Source organism: Gopherus evgoodei, unplaced genomic scaffold (assembly GCF_007399415.2).
Source record: "Gopherus evgoodei ecotype Sinaloan lineage unplaced genomic scaffold, rGopEvg1_v1.p scaffold_35_arrow_ctg1, whole genome shotgun sequence".
Taxonomy (NCBI): domain Eukaryota; kingdom Metazoa; phylum Chordata; order Testudines; family Testudinidae; genus Gopherus; species Gopherus evgoodei.
In genome coordinates this window covers 4,348,757-4,364,943 of record NW_022060027.1, presented here as the reverse complement: position 1 = coordinate 4,364,943, position 16,187 = coordinate 4,348,757, and the positions used below count along the sequence as shown (strand labels likewise).

At 55.1% G+C, this 16,187-nt stretch overlaps 1 protein-coding gene across 3 annotated transcripts; it reads left to right on the top strand.

Moving 5' to 3' along the window:
- The first annotated feature begins 5,786 nt into the window (after nucleotides 1–5,786).
- On the top strand, nucleotides 5,787–15,616 carry LOC115641633 (leukocyte immunoglobulin-like receptor subfamily B member 2). 3 transcript variants are annotated; one of them, XM_030544960.1, is made up of 11 exons: nucleotides 5,787–5,877; nucleotides 7,855–8,376; nucleotides 9,330–9,365; nucleotides 10,488–10,616; nucleotides 11,156–11,440; nucleotides 12,056–12,178; nucleotides 13,138–13,254; nucleotides 13,343–13,354; nucleotides 13,970–13,997; nucleotides 14,489–14,526; nucleotides 15,161–15,616. In XM_030544960.1, exons 4-10 carry the CDS (start codon nucleotides 10,520–10,522, stop codon nucleotides 14,502–14,504), a joined length of 678 nt encoding a protein of 225 aa, XP_030400820.1. In that variant the 5' UTR covers nucleotides 5,787–5,877; nucleotides 7,855–8,376; nucleotides 9,330–9,365; nucleotides 10,488–10,519; the 3' UTR covers nucleotides 14,505–14,526; nucleotides 15,161–15,616. The 3 variants fall into 3 exon arrangements, with proteins under 3 accessions (XP_030400820.1, XP_030400822.1, XP_030400821.1); XM_030544962.1 differs by lacking the exon at nucleotides 10,488–10,616; XM_030544961.1 differs by lacking the exons at nucleotides 5,787–5,877; nucleotides 7,855–8,376 and having other exon boundaries at nucleotides 9,332–9,365; nucleotides 10,488–10,629.
- The last annotated feature ends 571 nt before the right edge of the window (nucleotides 15,617–16,187 follow it).

The window sequence follows — 16,187 nt, the reverse complement described above, 5'->3', positions numbered from 1 at the left end:
AGAGAGACAAAGGATTCCTGCCTTGTGCCTGTCATAAACAGATAGTAAAGAGTTAACAAGTCCAGTAAACCTGGCTAACACCTGACCAGAGGACCAATCAGGAGACAAGATACTTTCAAATCTCGGTGGAGGGAAGCCTTTGTTTGTGCTTTTTGATTTTTTTCTTTGTTCTCTCAGGGATCTATGAGGGACCAGACAGGTATACAGACTCTCCAATCTGCTGTTCAATTTAGTAAGTACCAGTTAGAAAGGCGGTTTAGTCTTTTTTTCTTTGTTTTCTTTATTTGCAAATGTGCATTTTGCTGGAAGGATTGTATCTCTGTTGCAGCTTGTATTGGTGCTGGGGGGAGGATTCTCCCTGGTGTCTATAAGCTGAAAGACCCTGTAACGTTTTCCATCTTGATTTTACAGTGACAATTTTTTACTTTTTCTTTCTTTTATTAAAAGCTTTTCTTTAAAAAAAACCTGATTGATTTCCCCCCCCCCCCCCCCCCGTTAAGGCTCAAGGGAATTGAGTCTAAACTCACCAGGGAGTGGTGGGGGAAAAGGAGGGGGGGGGAGAGGTGAATTTCCCTTTGTTTTAGATTCACGGAGCTTGAATCTGTCTGTCTCTCCAGGATAGCCCAGGGAAGGAAAGTCTGGGAGAGGACACGGTGGGGGAAGGGTTTATTTTCCCTTGTGTTAAGATTCAAGGAATTTGGATCTTGTTTCACCAGTGAGTTGGTGAAGCCTCTCCAGATGACCAGGGAGGGAAAGTCTAAGAGGGGGAAAGGGGAGGGGGGATAGTCAGTTCCTCCTTGTTTTAAGATTCAGGGGGTCTGGGTCTTAGGGTCCCCTGGGAAGGTTTTGGGGGACCAGAGTGTACCAGGCACTGCAAGTCCTGGTTGGTGGCAGCGCTACAAGATCTAAGCTGATAATTAAGCTTAGAGGAATTCATGCTGGTACCCCATCTTTTGGACGCTAAGATTCAGAGTGGGGGTGCATACCATGACAGTGTCAAAGCTATAAAAGGGGGTGGAACAGAACAAATGGGGCTGCCAGTCACAAGGAATCCCCTAGTTACCACCGGAGCTGGAACTTACAAGGATTGTACCAAGGGAAAGGATTGGGCCCAGACTAGGAAGGAGTCTAGGCTGTGAAAGAAGCTTATTGGCACATCTCTGAGAGTGAGATTTACCTATAATCAGTTTCTTAATGTATTAGGCTTAGACTTGTGGGTTTTATTTTATTTTGTTTGGTAACTTACTTTGTTCTGTCTGTTATTGTTTGGAACCACTTAAATCCTCCTTTTTATACTTAATAAAATCACTTTTGTTTATTAATTAACCCAGAGTAAGGGATTAACACCTGGGGGAGCAAACAGCTATTCATATCTCTCTATCAGTGTTATAGAGGGTGGACAATTTATGAGTTTACCCTGTATAAGCTTTATACAGATAAAAACAGATTTATCTGGGGTTTGGATCCCATTGGGAGCTGGGTGTCTGGGTGCTGGAGATAGGTGACCTGCTGAGCAGTTTTTGGTTAAAGTCTGCAGCTTTGAGGGCATGGACGATACCTGGGTCTGTGTGTGCAGCTGACCAGTGTGTCTGGCTCAACAAGGCAGGGGTCTGGAGTCCCAAGCTGGCAGGGAAAATGGGCTCAGAGGGAGTCTCAGCACATCAGGTGACAGTCTCAAGGGGGTCTCTGTGACTGACCCCATCACAAGGTCCATCAGTGGCTATTAGCCAGGATGGGCAGGGATGGTGTCCCCACCTCTGTTTGCCAGAAGCTGGGAATGGGTGACAGAGGATGGATCACTGGATGATTCCCTGTTCTGTTCATTCCCTCTGGGGCACCTGGCATTGGCCACTGTCGAAAGACAGGATACTGGGCTAGATGGCGTCACGGACTCAGAGGTCGTGCCCCCTCTTTGCCCTGTGAGGTCTGTGGGGGGAAACCCCTTCAGTGAGATAGTCCCTCTCGGGGGTCCACTCTTTCTAGGGATCAGGCCCCTCCACCTCCTGGAGCTGCACCTCTCTGAGCCTTAGCACGTCTGTCTCTGCCGTGGGCCCCCTCAGGGAGTCCACTCGCTCTGGACCCCCCGAGGCCTCCACCCCAGAGGGAATAATGCCCCCTGTTCTCTAGCCCGGAGCGACTCTCAGCCAGCGTAAAACAGGAGGGGTTATTGAGCATTGAACCCAGCACAGGAAACTCTCAGGGCCTCAGGCCTGGCCTCCCCCAACCCAGCACATCCCAGTCTCCCCTGCATCCAGGTGGGCTCTGCTTGCTCCCCCTCTCCAGCCCACAGCCCCTCTGCTTCCCAGCTGGGCATCTGATATCACCAGCCCCAAGCCCCCCCCCGTCCATTGTCTTCTCTGCAGGTAAACAAGGTCGCCTGTGCCTCCTCTCCTGTCCCGTCCTCTGGCCCCTCTGGCAGGAACTGGCTGGTCAGGTCACCGGGGTCCTGTCCCCACAGCCCATTGTCCTCCCACTGGCCAGAACCGGCTGCAACTCCTGAGCTGGACCTCCAGTTCACCAGGTCACCAGTCGCTGGGGTCTCCATCCTCAGCCGGGGTACCAAGTTCTCTCTCCGGTCCTGTGTACCAACAAACTCCCCCTCCCCTCCCCTTGTTAAACCCGTAACACCCGGGGACACTGAGTCCCACCCCCTCTGCATGCAAACCATTGGAAAAACAAGGGAAAAACAAGAAAATCCCCCACTTTGTCACACATGGGAGGGAGGAAGGGGAGCCCTCAAGGTCAGGCAGGCCTCTGCGTAAAGGGAGTGGGAGCGAGGACTCAGATACTTTCACTAGCCAATCCCACCAGGGCGGGTATAAGCCAGGAGAGTTCCTCACAATAGCGGGACCCTTCTCCCACTTACACTAGGAGCGGGGTCAGCGGCCGCCCTGCCCATCCGTCTGGAGAGTGAAATGAACCGGTTCCTCCCCCCAAAGCCCGGCTGTTCTGGACACAAGCGGCTCTGCTCCGGTAACTCCCAAAGCAGCCAGACTTGGAGCCGGGCTGACTCCTGCTGTTGGCTGCAGTCACTCAGCCGCCATTTCAATAGACAGGCTGAATTTGATTCCTTGTCCGGGGGGTTAACCTGAAAGCTTTGCCTGTGAGCGGCTGCTGCTGGGGGTTTGCCCAGGAGCCGAGTAGAACCAGGGGCTCGGTTTGAAATGAACCCCGGCCCCTGGCCTGTGTAACACTAGCGAGGGAGAGAGTTTCCAACCCCCCTGAGCCCTCTGGGCTTGTGAGACCCTCTGCAAAGGCTATGGGAATTTGGAGGGACATGCCAAGGGTGGGGCGGGGAAGGGATTAGAGGGGAGATGGGCTGAGGTCAGGGAGGGAGTCGGGGACAGGAATTTGAGAGGAGACAGAAGGGGAGCAGGTGGGTGGGTGTTGGAAGGGAGACGGGATGGGTGTCTGAGGGGAGACAGGCTGAAGTGGGGAGGTCGTAGGGGGGCACTTAGAGGAATGGAAAGTGATCAGGAAAAGTCAGCATGGCTTCTTGAAGGGCAAGTCATGCAATTGCCTTCTGTGAGAAGATAACTGGATCTGTGGATGAGGGGAAAGCAGTGTGTGTTATTCCTTGACTTTAGTAAAGCTTTTGATACAGTCTCCCACAGTATTCTTGCCAGCAAATTAAAGAAATATGGGCTAGATGAATGGACTATAAGGTGGATAGAAAACTGGCTAGATCACCATGCTCACAGGGTAGTGATCAACGGCTCCATGTCTAGTTGGCAGCCAGTATCGAGCGGAGTGCCCCAAGGGTCGGTCCTGGGGCCGGTTTTGTTCAATATCTTCATTAATGACCTGGAGGATGGTGTGAACTGCGCTTTCAGCAAGTTTGCAGATGACACTAAACTGGGAGGAGTGGTAGATACGCTGGAGGGTAGGGATAGGATATAGAGGGTCCTAGACAAATTAGAGGACTGGGCCAAAAGAAATCTGATAAGGTTCAACAAGGACAAGTGCAGAGTCCTGCACTTCGGATGGAAGAATCCCATGCACTGCTACAGACTAGGGACTGAGTGGCTAGGCAGCAGTTCTGCAGAAAAGGACGTAGGGGTTACAGTGGATGAGAAGCTGGATATGAGTCAGCAGTGTGCCCTTGTTGCCAAGAAGGCTACTGGCATTTGGGGCTGTATAAGTCGGGGCATTGCCAGCAGATCAAGGGATGTGATCATTCCCCTCTATTCAGTATTGGTGAGGCCTCATCTGGATACTGTGTCCAGTTTTGGGCCCCACACTATCAGAAGGATGTGGAAACATTGGAAAGATTTCAGCAGAGGGCAACAAAATGATTAGGGGGCTGGAGCACATGACTTATGAGGTTGCTGATCCCGGGTCTAAAACATAGGGGGAAAACATTTTTATCACTAAATTACTTTTATAAACTGTTTGTTTGTGGTTTTAACCCTGGGATGGTTTCTGCATGCAAATATTTTATTGAAACATATGCAAAAGTGCTTAATGAAGGGTTGTGTCTTCTTACGGGCTTGTTTATTCCTATACAATCCTTAATATAACTTTCCCTTGTATTTGTTAAAAAGTGGGGGAAGAAGCAATCTTCTTAGCTCTGATCCACTGTCTCACAGACGCTGTTTTTGCTGCAGCTTCAAATTGTCCTCACTAAAAACATACGGAAAAGCTTTTAAAACCTTTTTATTAGTAAAGGTTTGTGGGTTTAACCCCGGGGTGTTTCTGCATACTCTTTTTTTTTTAAGAGCAGCAGAGTTCTGTGGCACCTTATAGACTAACAGAGGTATTGGAGCATGAGCTTTCGTGGGTGAATACCCACTTTGTCGGATGCACACACATGTAAGAGCGTTAAATGGAAGGATGTTTCTTTAGCTAGGCTTGTCTTTCAAAGTGGTCTTCTTGTCTAATCCATTAATTTAGAAAAGCTGCTTCAAATTGTCCTCACTAAAAAATAACCAGTGTTAGCAAAAGCAGAGGGGAAAACTTTTTTCGTTACTATAAATTACTTTGATAAACTGGTTGTCTGTGGTTTTAACCCTGGAGCAGGGGTCCCCAATGCCGTGCCCGCGGGGGCATCTAAATGTGCCCACGTCCTGGCCAGCGGTGGAGCATCCGCCAAAATGCCGCCGAATTTCTTCAGCGTTTCGGTGGTGATACCTCTCAATGATGTCACTTGTCGGCGGCAAGTGGCGTCATTGAGAGGCATCGCTGCCAAAATGCCGCAGAAATTCAGCAGCATTTCGGCGGATGCTCCACCGCTGCCATGGTCCTTCGTCCAGCGCCCGCCAGATGAAAAGGTTGGGGCCACTGCCCTGGGGTGTTTCTGCATGCTCATTTTTTATTGAAACACCTATAAATAAAGGGCTGATTCTTCAAATAGGCTTATCTTTTCAAGTGATTATAAAATAGAGCTTTATTCCTTTACAAAACTTAATGTAACTTTTACTTTTGTTCTAAAGTTTAAAAAGAAACAAACCTCGTATTGCTACGCTCTGGACATCTAAGAGCCTTCTTTATCGCTAATTTGCTGGCTAACAAAGCTGCTTTTGCTGCAGCTTCAAATTGTCCTCACAAAAGCATAGGGAAAAAACGTTTAAAAACTGTTTGTTAATAAGGGCTTATGGTCTTAACCTTTATTAAAGCATCTATGTAAAAATGCCACATGGCAGGAAAGATGCTAGAGGTCTGGTTTTTTAGATAAGAAAAGGCCGTTAAAGGGGCAGGGAGGACGGGGAGATGTCCCTTGTTTAAATATCTTGGGACTATACGATTGGTTCAGGGAAATATATTCTATGATGCAGCTGTAGAATAGCATCTGATCGGTCCGATCCAAAGGTGGAGATAACTAGCCCGGGGGGCTGTGACCCTTGGGAGGCCCCTCTTCCCCCAGGAACAGTTACAAGGGTAAGATCTCTCTCTCTCTCTGGCTCAACCACGTCCTGTCTATCTTTGCCCTTTGCAAAGCGGCTTCCAGTTTCCCTCTTTTAACCTATCTTTATATTTCTCTCTTTTATTTAATATTTTGAAATGCTCTTTGTTAACTTCCCCTTATAGTTAATATTTTAAATGTTCCTTTATTAACAGCCTTTATATTTTTTACCATGTGCTGACTAAACAGTTTCTGCTTTATAAAATTCCCTTTTTCTGCCATGCGTTTTTTAACTTAACTTTATATTTAATAAACATTTTAATTGATTTCATTTTTTTATTCTTTATTGACATTCAGAACTAGGCCTTTAAAATCATCTCTCCTTACTAAATCGAACCCAAAATCTCTTTTCTTTAATAACTTGCCTCTATTCTTTCAAACTAACCCATTGAAAGCAAAAATCTTTATTTTTCTTTAAGTTCTCTCACGCCGTTATTTCAGCCTTTTCCTCTAAACAATCAACCAAATGTATCAAAGCACAAGGATGCAATATTCCCCCTATTCAAACATTAATAATAATAAAAAAATTCAACATAGCCGACGGTGCCAAACCTCAACACCTGCGGAAATGGGAACAGAGGGTGGGACACAAGCCCTAAATGGGACATAGAAACCTGTAAAAAATACATGGTGATGAATACTATCAAGCCGTGTACTACTTTCTCTCCACTGCCCTGACCCCCTCAGCTCCTACCCCTCAGCCCCCACCCCCCAATGTTCCCCCACATTCTCCCACTCCCCGTATTCCCCTTCCCCCTACTACCCCTCCTATCCCAAGTAGGCGCCATTTCCCAGAGGGCAGCCTGGTGCCCAGCCAACTGGGGACACCGAGTGATGGTGGCCATCTTAATTGAGGGCAGATTGATGGGCACTCGAGGGGAAACAGGGCAGGGGACAGAGGTGTGAGCAGGGCCGCCCAGGGGATTCAGGGGGGGCTGGGGCAAAGCAATTTCAGGGGCCCCTTCCATTTAAAAAAAGTTGCAAAACTATAGAATATTATATTATTGTGGGGGCCTGGGGCAAATTGTTCCATTTGCCCCCTCCTTTGGGCAGCCCTGGGTGTGAGGAGGGAAGGACTGTGGTGCGGAGAGGGTGTGCGGGGGGCAGGCTCAGGAGGATTCGAAGAGGGATAGGCTAGAGAGGAGGATGGGAGATGGGTCAGGTAGGGGTGGAGGGTATTGGTTGTGGGTGACAGGCCAGAGGGGTGATTCTTCCAGGTACTGAATCTGCTGCTAGCCCCCTTCCTGCTCTGCAAGGCTGAAAGCAGCTATGGGGAGAGGCTCCTGGGCAGTTGGGGGGGAGCTGGTGAGCATGGGGTCAGAGATTTAAGAAGACCATTAGGACCATCTGGACGGGCTCCTGAACCATCTTCTAATGCTGCACCAAAGTTGCAATGTCCCTGGCGTTACCCAGCGCTGTGTGAGAACGGACGGACAACAGCGCAACCAGAACACCGGTGGTCCTGGCTCCCAGACTCCCCCATACTCTATAACCACTGGACCCCACTCCCCTCCCAGAGCTGGGAATGGAGCCCCGGCCCTCAGCTTTCCTCTGCCCTCTAGCCAATGGCATATAAACAAAGCCTTTGTCACGTCCCTCTCTAGGGGCCTGGCCACATAACCACTGACAGTGTCTCCTCCAGCTCGGGGGCAGGGTCTCTGCAGGAGCGTTAGAAGGTCCCTGGGTCTCTCCTGGCTGGTGACCCGTTGGAGGCCTGGGATGGAATTTCTCTTTCTGTGGTTTTCTTTTGAACCTGGTTGATTAATTCACACGCTGAGAAAAGCCCCTTAGAACCAGGCGTTCCAGTGTAAACCCGTCATCACCGCTCAGCTTAGGTCGCAGGTGAGAAGGTTTGCAGAGCTATAGGGAAAGTTGCAGAGTCAAACCTTCCAGCACCAGAAAATGCCACACTTATGGTTTCCTGAACGACCTTAACTCTACCCCTCTTACAGGTCCATTATGACACCATCCTTTAACTGCACAATCAGGTATTAATTTTACATACATGGGTCATCAACCGGGCTTGTACCCAGATTGAAAAGGGGATGGAATTTTCATGGAAATCGTGGTCAGTGGAAGATTGAAGACCAGACCCTGTGGTCACCTGGTTCCCAGCCCAGTGCACCTTCCACAAGGCTGCAGGGTACATCGAGGGTGACCTGTCTCCCCTCTCCACCGAGACAGACAAGCTACGAGGTACATGATGCTTGGCCAGGGCTGACAGTCCCTGGGTTTCCAGGATTTTGCAAAGCCCTCTGCTTACTTTGACCGCAGTAGACTTCGCCTGCAGATTAGAGACAGCGTGTGGTGCACGCAGGAAGATGCAAGACATTGTCAACTTCCTGTAGCTGGAGCCACCAGCTGAGTTCCTTATTTGGGGCTTGGTGGAGCTGGATACCGGAGTGTTGGAGGTAGCGCTGAGGGGCCCCTCGCTGCTCCTATCATGGCTTCTGCTCTCATGATCTTCTTCCTTGGTGAGTATCGGAGACATACAGGCCATGTGTCCACAGGGGGGTGGGATCTGAGACCAGGGCATCTGTCCACAGTTACGGCAGATCGATAGGCACTTGAGGGGAAACAGGGCAGGGGATGGGGATATGAGGAGGGAAGCACTGTGGTGGGGGGAGGTTGTGAGGGGAACAGGCTGGGGGGGATTCATAGGGGGATATGCCAGGGGACAGGATGGGAGAAGGGGGCAGGCAGGGGTGGGGGGTGTCAGTTGTGGGCAACAGGCTGGGGGATGACTCTGCTAGGCACTGAATCTCCTGCTCATCCCCCTCCTGCTCCGTGGGGCTGACAGCATCTATGGGGGGAAGCTCCTGAGCAGCTGGGGGGCTGGCAGGAGAGCAGGGGGGTGGGGGATTTAAGGAGCCCATTGGGACCATCTGGCCGGGTTCCTGAACCATCTTCTAATGCTGCCCTCGAGTCATGGTGCCCCCGGCGTTACCTAGCGCTGGGTGAGAACTGACGGGTGACAGCGCCACCATCACACCCGGGTCCTGGCTCCCAGCCCCCTGCTCTGACCACTGGACCCCACTCCCTTCCCGGAGCCAGGAATGGAGCCCCCTGACCCCCAGCTTCCTGCTGCCCTCTAGCCGATGGCATATAAACAAAACCCGTGTCACGTCCCTCTCTAGGGGCCTGACCACATAACCACTGACAGTGTCTCCTACAGCTTGGGGCAGGGTCTCTGCAGGGGCATTAGAAGGTCCCTGAGTCTCTCCTGGCTAGTGACCCATTGGGGTGTTGGAGGCAGCACTGAGGGGCCCCTCACGGTCCCCGTCATGGCGTCTGCTCTCATGATCCTCTTCCTCGGTGAGTATCAGAGACAGCCAGGCCTTGTGTCCATAGCGTGAGGGATCTGAGACCAGGGTGTGGGATCCAGTCGCTTTGGGATCTGGTCTCTAATGAGCCGTCTCCTTTCTAGGCTGCTGGCTGGCCGGAGAGAGCAGGATGTCCAGACGTGAGTATCTGTGGGGCAGGGGAAACTTTAGTGTTCAGGAAGGGGAGGGGAGAAGGGGCAGAGGAAAAGAGGAGCTGAGCCCTGAACCTTCACCTTAAAGTCAGTTCAACCTCCTTGTATTGATCCCAGGGGGCTGAGATCAGAACCTCCCCTGCCCCCCGTGCAGTCAGGGGTGACTCCTGGTTGACTTGGGGCAGGGGTGGCGATGATGACCAGACCTCCCATTTTTAAAGGGACAGTCCTGTATCTAACCCGCCTGCAGGTGTCCCGACTTTTTCTTAAAAACAGGCAAATTGTCCAGTATTTTCTGTCTCCTGCATCAGAACCCGTCGCCTCCCTCTCGGGCTGTCCTTCCCCTGCTTTGCCCCTTCACCCGCCCCCCAGGAGGAGGCAGACAGAGGAAAGACAGAGGCAGGAGGCAGAAAGTTAAAGGAAGATCCAGGCACTGAAATACAAAGAAAAAAAAAGTCTCTAAGTCACCTAAGCAATTGTTAGAAAACCGCAAGGGAAGCGAAGCACAAATGAAACGTGACAGAAATGAGCTGTGAGCAGGAGCGGCACCAGGGTTTTTGGCGCCCTAGGCGCAGGGCCGGCTCTAGCCATTTCGCCACCCCAAGCTCTGCCGCTCGCTGGTCCTGCAGACCCTCCGCAGGCACGTCTGCGGGAGGTCCACCAAAGTCGCCTGCCGCCCTTCCGTGCTCCCGGTCGGAGTAGGCCCTGCCTAGGCGGGGGTCCTTCCCGCACTCCTGATCGGCGGCAATTCTGCGGCGGGAGGGTCCTTCCACGCTCCCGGTCTTCGGGGCACTTCGGTGGAGGGTCCCGAAGCGAGTGAAGGACCCGCCGCAGAATTGCCGCCGAAGACCCGGAGCGCGGAAGGACCCCCCGCCGCCGAATTGCCGCCCCCCCAAATCCTGGCGCCCTAGGCGACCGCCTCGGTTGCCTAAATGGAAGCGCCGGCCCTGGCTGTGAGCAAAGAGAAACGAGCTGAAGAAATGAGAAGGATGTGAGCTGCAGCGACAGAAATAGACAAATTGTCTGAGAGCAAAGAGACTGTAGAAAACGCAGCGAAGGGACAGTTGTTCAGTTGAGCAGCCGACCCATCGCCTGGAGAAATCGCTGCAGGTACCTGAGCTGGAACTCGGAGCAGCAAACAGATGGGGCAAGAGGATGACTCAAGCTGCAACAACCGTCCTAAGAAATTTCCCTTCAACCTCCGGCCGTACAGAGGCTGCAATCAGAGCAGCCGTGAAGGGACCGTGGCGTGGTGGGTTCTGGCCTAGTGCCTTAGACATTCCAACTCCAGCTCCTGGTGCTCCAGGAATGTAAATTGTTGCCCGTGAAGTGGGTTTAATTCAGCCAATGGTAGTTACTGTTCAGGCAGCTCAGCAATAGTTCCCAGTGTGACCCTCCCCAGCAGTTCCTGCTACACCAGCGAACTCTGATTCACTTGTGATCATTTCCCACCGAACTGATTTCTCCTGCCCCAGCCGATGGAGAGAAAACGCAAAAGGTCTGTAAGTTCCCTTGACCTTTCCTTGCCCTGCCCCAGCCACCCCTCCATGGGCTCCTGGCAGATGGATCCGCGCTGTTGCCCTGCTGGTGGGTGGGGGGCCCTGTGTCTCTTGTGTCGCTAGCCCAGCTGTCTCGGTCTTGGATTCAGGGGAAAAGCATCCAGGAGACTCTCCCTGCCGGCCCCCTTTATTGTCCTTGTCACTGGGGCCAGGCTGTGTGGACGGGGCGCAGTGACTGTGCCGGGATCTGTCTCACGGCCTGTCTCCTCCTGCCTGCAGAGCTCAGATACCCCAAATCCAACATCTCCCTGCGCCCCAGTGGAGGGGTTGCCCAAGGAGAAGCCGTGACCGTCTGGTGTGTGTGTCAGTGTCTGGGAGTGAGGTTCCTTCTGAGGAAAGGTGGAGCCATGGCTGCACATCGTACCACAGCCCCTGCTGTGGACGTGGTTGAGTTTCCCATCTGCAACGTGCGCCGAGGAGACGCAGGGAGCTACTGCTGCCGATATCGCACCAAGTGGGACCCGCTCATCAGCTCAGAGCCCAGCGACCCCATGGAGCTGGCAGGTGAAGGGTCTGGCTTAGCGTCCCTGCTCCCAGCCCCACACCCATCTGGGCCCTCAGGGGGTCTCAGAGCGAGTCTGGGCTGTTGGTATTATCCCACTCCCCCCTCCCCCTGGTTTGATACAGCCCCGGCTGGCAGACAAGCTCCCCTGTAGCTCTACAGACACAGGGACGTTCCTCCTCCGAAATAGGAACAGCCGCGCCCAGACCTGCTCCGCAGTGACTCCAGGTGTGAATGGCACCTGGTTGGGACAGGGACTGTCTCCGTGTCGTGTGTCTGTACAGCTCCGAGCACACGGGGGAGCTGGCCCACGACAGGGGCTCCTGGTAATTGATACTAGTCAGTAATGGTTTTGTTCCAGTTTCCGTGGAGCCAGGCAGGGTCTGTATCTGCGCTCAGGGTCTCGCTGGGCTGCTCCTCCCATTCTGGGATCCTGGGGGCGCTGAGCCGGCCCAAATCCCTGGGTTCCATCCTCTCCCCAAGGAAGCCAGCTCAGCCCGGGGAAGAGCCACCATTGCCGGTTGTGGGGAGGAGAATTTCCTGTATAACTAACCACAGACACCAGGGCTCCAGCTTTCTCACCCCCGCACTCCTCCTCTGACAGATGCTGGTTCTAGTCCCACAGGGGGAACCGACCCAACTTAGCTGGGAACAGTGCCGACTTCCACCCGCCCAGGCAGTGCAGGGCCAGGTACACGGACTGGGGGCAGGAAATCACAATCAACACCCCCCCGAAACAGGTTTGTGGAGCCGCCCCCTGGGGAAGCCACAAAGGGCTGCCTGGGTGCTATGGGAGCAGATCCCCACGACGAATGCCCCATCTGAACCCCTCTGGACTCATTTCATATGTGGGGGGATTGTCAGTGGATAGATGCCACTTTGGCTTGGTGGGGGCAGGGCCTGGGAGAGCTTCCCCCCAACACACAGACCAGGGTGTTGTGCTGCTCACCGGCATCTCAAAGTCACCCATGTGGGGCACAGCTTGTTGTGTACTCCCTGGGAGTTCAGGGCCGGGGACGGAGACCCAGAGATAATGATCCCATGTATCCTGTCTGTGTGCCTGAGTCTGCAGACAGCCCAGCGGAACGGTTCAGGAACAAGGCTCCCCCTTCACTGGGGTGCTGCCCAGTAGGGCATTAACCCTGGAACCTCTCAATCCAGGTAAACATGGTGTTAACACTTGGACCCACTGATTCAGAGTGAGATATTGTTGACTCTGGAACCTAATGATGGAGGTTGTGATGACAGCACTTTTACCTCTTCCGCTGCTGATTACTTCAGCAGGGCATGGCTCTCCCAATGACCTCAAAGTGCCCTCCTGGACCAGAAGCCCCCTCCCACTGCCATTCCCCCACCCATATGATTCCTATGCAGAAGTGAGCTGAAGCTGCTGAGAAATTCCCAGAACAGGGGCAGGACCTGTGGTGGTGGTGGTGGGGAGCTTGCAGGAGCTGTGTCCAGCTGGCTTCACAGGGTACATGGAGTCTGAGGTACACCCCCACACACACCCTGCCCCACCCCAGTACAGCCCTCTGCCATTGGAGTGAACCCCTGACCACTATTACCCAGAATCCCCTCTGCTCCTGCTGCCCCCCACTAGCCCCATAGAATGTTCTGCTGTGGGTCCCTGGTCCTCAAGGGGGAGGGGCTGGGGAACAAGTAACGAACCAGATGCTCATGGCCTGGTGCTGCTTCCCAGGGGAATCAGAACCAAGCCCAGCACCAGGTCTGACCTGCCCCATCATCGCCGGGACGAGCGCAGCGGCCACTGGCCTCCTCTTCCTCCTCCTCCTCCTGGCCTTCCTCTGCTACAGAAGTGAGTGCCCCGCCCAGTGAGGGAAGGGTTAAACCCGCTGCTAAGCAGGGCTGGGAAGGGGTCACGGCTTGGATGGGAGACGGGGAAGGAAACCCAGGGGGTGGGGCAGGGGCCCAGCAGGGGGCGTCTCCCCTGGCAGGGAGAGCTGACCCCAAAGCCCCTGGGCAGCACTAGGGGGCGCTGTGCTGCAGGCGGTGGGGGTTCAGTAGGGGGCGCTGTGCTGCAGGGAGTGGGGGTTCAATAGGGGGCGCTGTGCTGCAGGGAGTGGGGGCGCACTAGGGGGAGCTGTGCTGCAGGGGGTGGGGGTTCAGTAGGGGGTGCTGTGCTGCAGGGGTGGGGGTTCAGTAGGGGGCGCTGTGCTGCAGGGAGTGGGGGCGCACTATGGGGAGCTGTGCTGCAGGGGGTGGGGGTTCAGTAGGGGGTGCTGTGCTGCAGGGGTGGGGGTTCAGTAGGGGGCACTGTGCTGCAGGGAGTGGGGGAGCACTAGGGGGCGCTGTGCTGCAGAGAATAGGGGCTCAGCAGGGGGCGCAGGGTTGCAGGGGGCAGGGACCTGTCTCTAGGGTATCCAGGCTCAGCAGCCAGAGGGGGCAGGGGGAGGGATTCTGTTCTGGGCCCCCCCGTTTCGACTGCCCTATAGGCTGTAGGGCTGAGGGGCAGGGCTTGTACACAGGGATCAGGATTGATTCATGGATGATTTTGCTTCGTGTCTCTGCAGGGAAAGGACCAGCCCCGAGACAGAGCAGGTGAGACCCCAGCTCCACTCCCCACCCCCGATCTACCTGCCCCAGGACACAGGACTCTTGGGTTCTCTCCCTGGCTCGGGATGGGGAGTGGGGTCTAGGGGTTACACCGGGGGGCTGGGAACCAGGACTCCTGGGTTTTGTTACTATCTCTCTCTCTTTCTCCCCGCACAGTCTGTAAGTCACACGTGAGGGGGTAGCCATGGAGCAGGAGGGAGGGGCGGGTGTCCCCTGGCAGGGGCCATGTCTGGTAGGGGGGGCATACTGATGTGGGGTGCATCCCTGACTCACTGTGTGCCTTTGGGGGTGCCCCTGCCCTGGTCTGTGCCTCAGTTTTCCCCGCTGCACCATGGAGCTAGTGACTCTGCCCCATCCCAGTTCGCTGTGGGGCAGGCGGGCCAGTCTGTGAAGGGCTCAGATTAGGGGTGAGGAGCTGGGCCTGGGGATCTGATCTGGGCCCAGCCCCTCACAAAGGGGGTGTCTCTATTTCACAGATGCCCAAATCGGTGAAGGGAAGCAGCTGGATGTCCTGGTAAGTACCCCCCACTCCTCAACACCCCCCCAGCACCAATGCAAAATCCTGCCCCCTCCACCCCCCACCCCAGCCTGCACAGGCCCCACTAGAGCCATGTTCTGATGCCAACCCCCCAGACTCTGCCTGGCCCCCCCATATCCCCTCAGGGCAGACACTGGAGCTGGGGATCAGCATTGGGTCTCCCCCCCCCGAGAAGGGCGGGAGACCCAGAACACAGAGAATAAGAGCCTGACCCTGCACCCCCCAAACTCACCTCGACCCCCGCTCAATCTTTCCTGCAAACATTTGCATTTTTCTAAGGTTTGCGGAGGGACAGCGGAATTCCATGGGGGGCAGGTGCCAGGGGAATTTCCCTGATCTCTGTCCCATAGGGCTCTGTGGGCTGGAGTGGGATGGGGCAGGGGGGTGTTGCTGGATTCCCTGGGGGTAGGGGGACAGAGTGTGTCAGAGCAACTGTGCATGAGGGAGCAAGGGGCTGTGGCGGGCATCGCTGCCCCCTGGTTGAACTGTCTGGTGTGTGTGTGTGTGTGTGTGTGTGTGTGTGTGTGTGTGTGTGTGTGTGTGTGTGTGTGTTGGCGCATGTGCACACACCCACGCACTGACCCACACCCGTGTCGCTCTCCCCTCCCAGACGCAGGAGCGCAACCCTGACGCCGAGGGACCCACCTACATGGAGCTGGACCACGAGGTGCTGCAGGGCAAGTGGAGGGGCCTGGCCCCTGCCCCTGAGCCTGTGCTGTACGCCGCCATCAACGTGAGCCAGGGGCCCCACGGGCAGAGCCCCTGTGGTGCAGGGGCGCCCCCCACCCACCTGCATAGTGTGAACCGAGGGGGAGTCAGTGGAGTGGCGGGGCAGGGAGCATCGGCCACCAGGGAGTGACACAGAGATTCCCCCCAGAGAATGGGCTCAGCTTATATCCCCCCAGTAGCCCTCCCTCCAGCTGGTGCCGCCTCACCCAGCCCCATGGGTGGGGAGCCAGGGGGGCTCAGCACCAGGCGGGGGAGGGGACGTGCCGATGCAGCTGTTTGTATTATTTTGCATCCTGTTAATCTCCAGATTTGTAATAAACACAGAACTACAAACCAGCCTGTGACATTCCCCTGGTGTTATCCGGCCGGCGATCTGCTCAGTCACTCCAGCCCTCAGCTCTGGGAGCCAACCCCACCCTGCTCCGCTGTGAGACCCCAGCCCCGGGCTGGTCCCGCACGGCCGTGTGAGTGGCTCCCAGCTCCGGGAGTGAGCACTCTGGGCAGCCACTGCTTGGACTGTGCAACCGAATGTCACCGGCCGATATCTCCGGTCCCAAACACCCCTGGGAACCTCCGTCCTGCAGTGCCCAGTTCTGCCGCTGGACGCTGCAAACGTCTGTGAGTGTCAGGGGGGCTCACGTGGCTCAGGCCTGACGCCTTGGTGAACCGACGGGTGCCGGGTGTCACTAGCCCTCCCCCGTCCTCCTCCCTTCCCCGGTGTCTGCCCTGGGGGAGCCTTCAGCCCCCGCACGCTCACACGCCACTGCGCGGCTGCTGCTGGCCCCTGGGGAGCAGACGGAGCTGCTCGTGCTGGAGCCGGGGTCACTCATCTCCTGCTCTGGGCAGGCTGGGGCCTTTCCAGGGGCCAGGCAGCGGGACGGCCCCTGCTGGGCCCTGGGGCTGGGCTC

Bases quoted from the DNA above. Each gene is read 5' to 3' on its own strand.
- LOC115641633 (XM_030544960.1), top strand. From the start codon at position 10,520: ATGGGGCAAGAGGATGACTCAAGCTGCAACAACCGTCCTAAGAAATTT. The intron at 10,617-11,155 runs GGACCGTGGCGT...TCCTGCCTGCAG, and splicing joins CAATCAGAGCAGCCGTGAAG to AGCTCAGATACCCCAAATCC. The intron at 12,179-13,137 runs GTTTGTGGAGCC...GCTGCTTCCCAG, and splicing joins TCAACACCCCCCCGAAACAG to GGGAATCAGAACCAAGCCCA.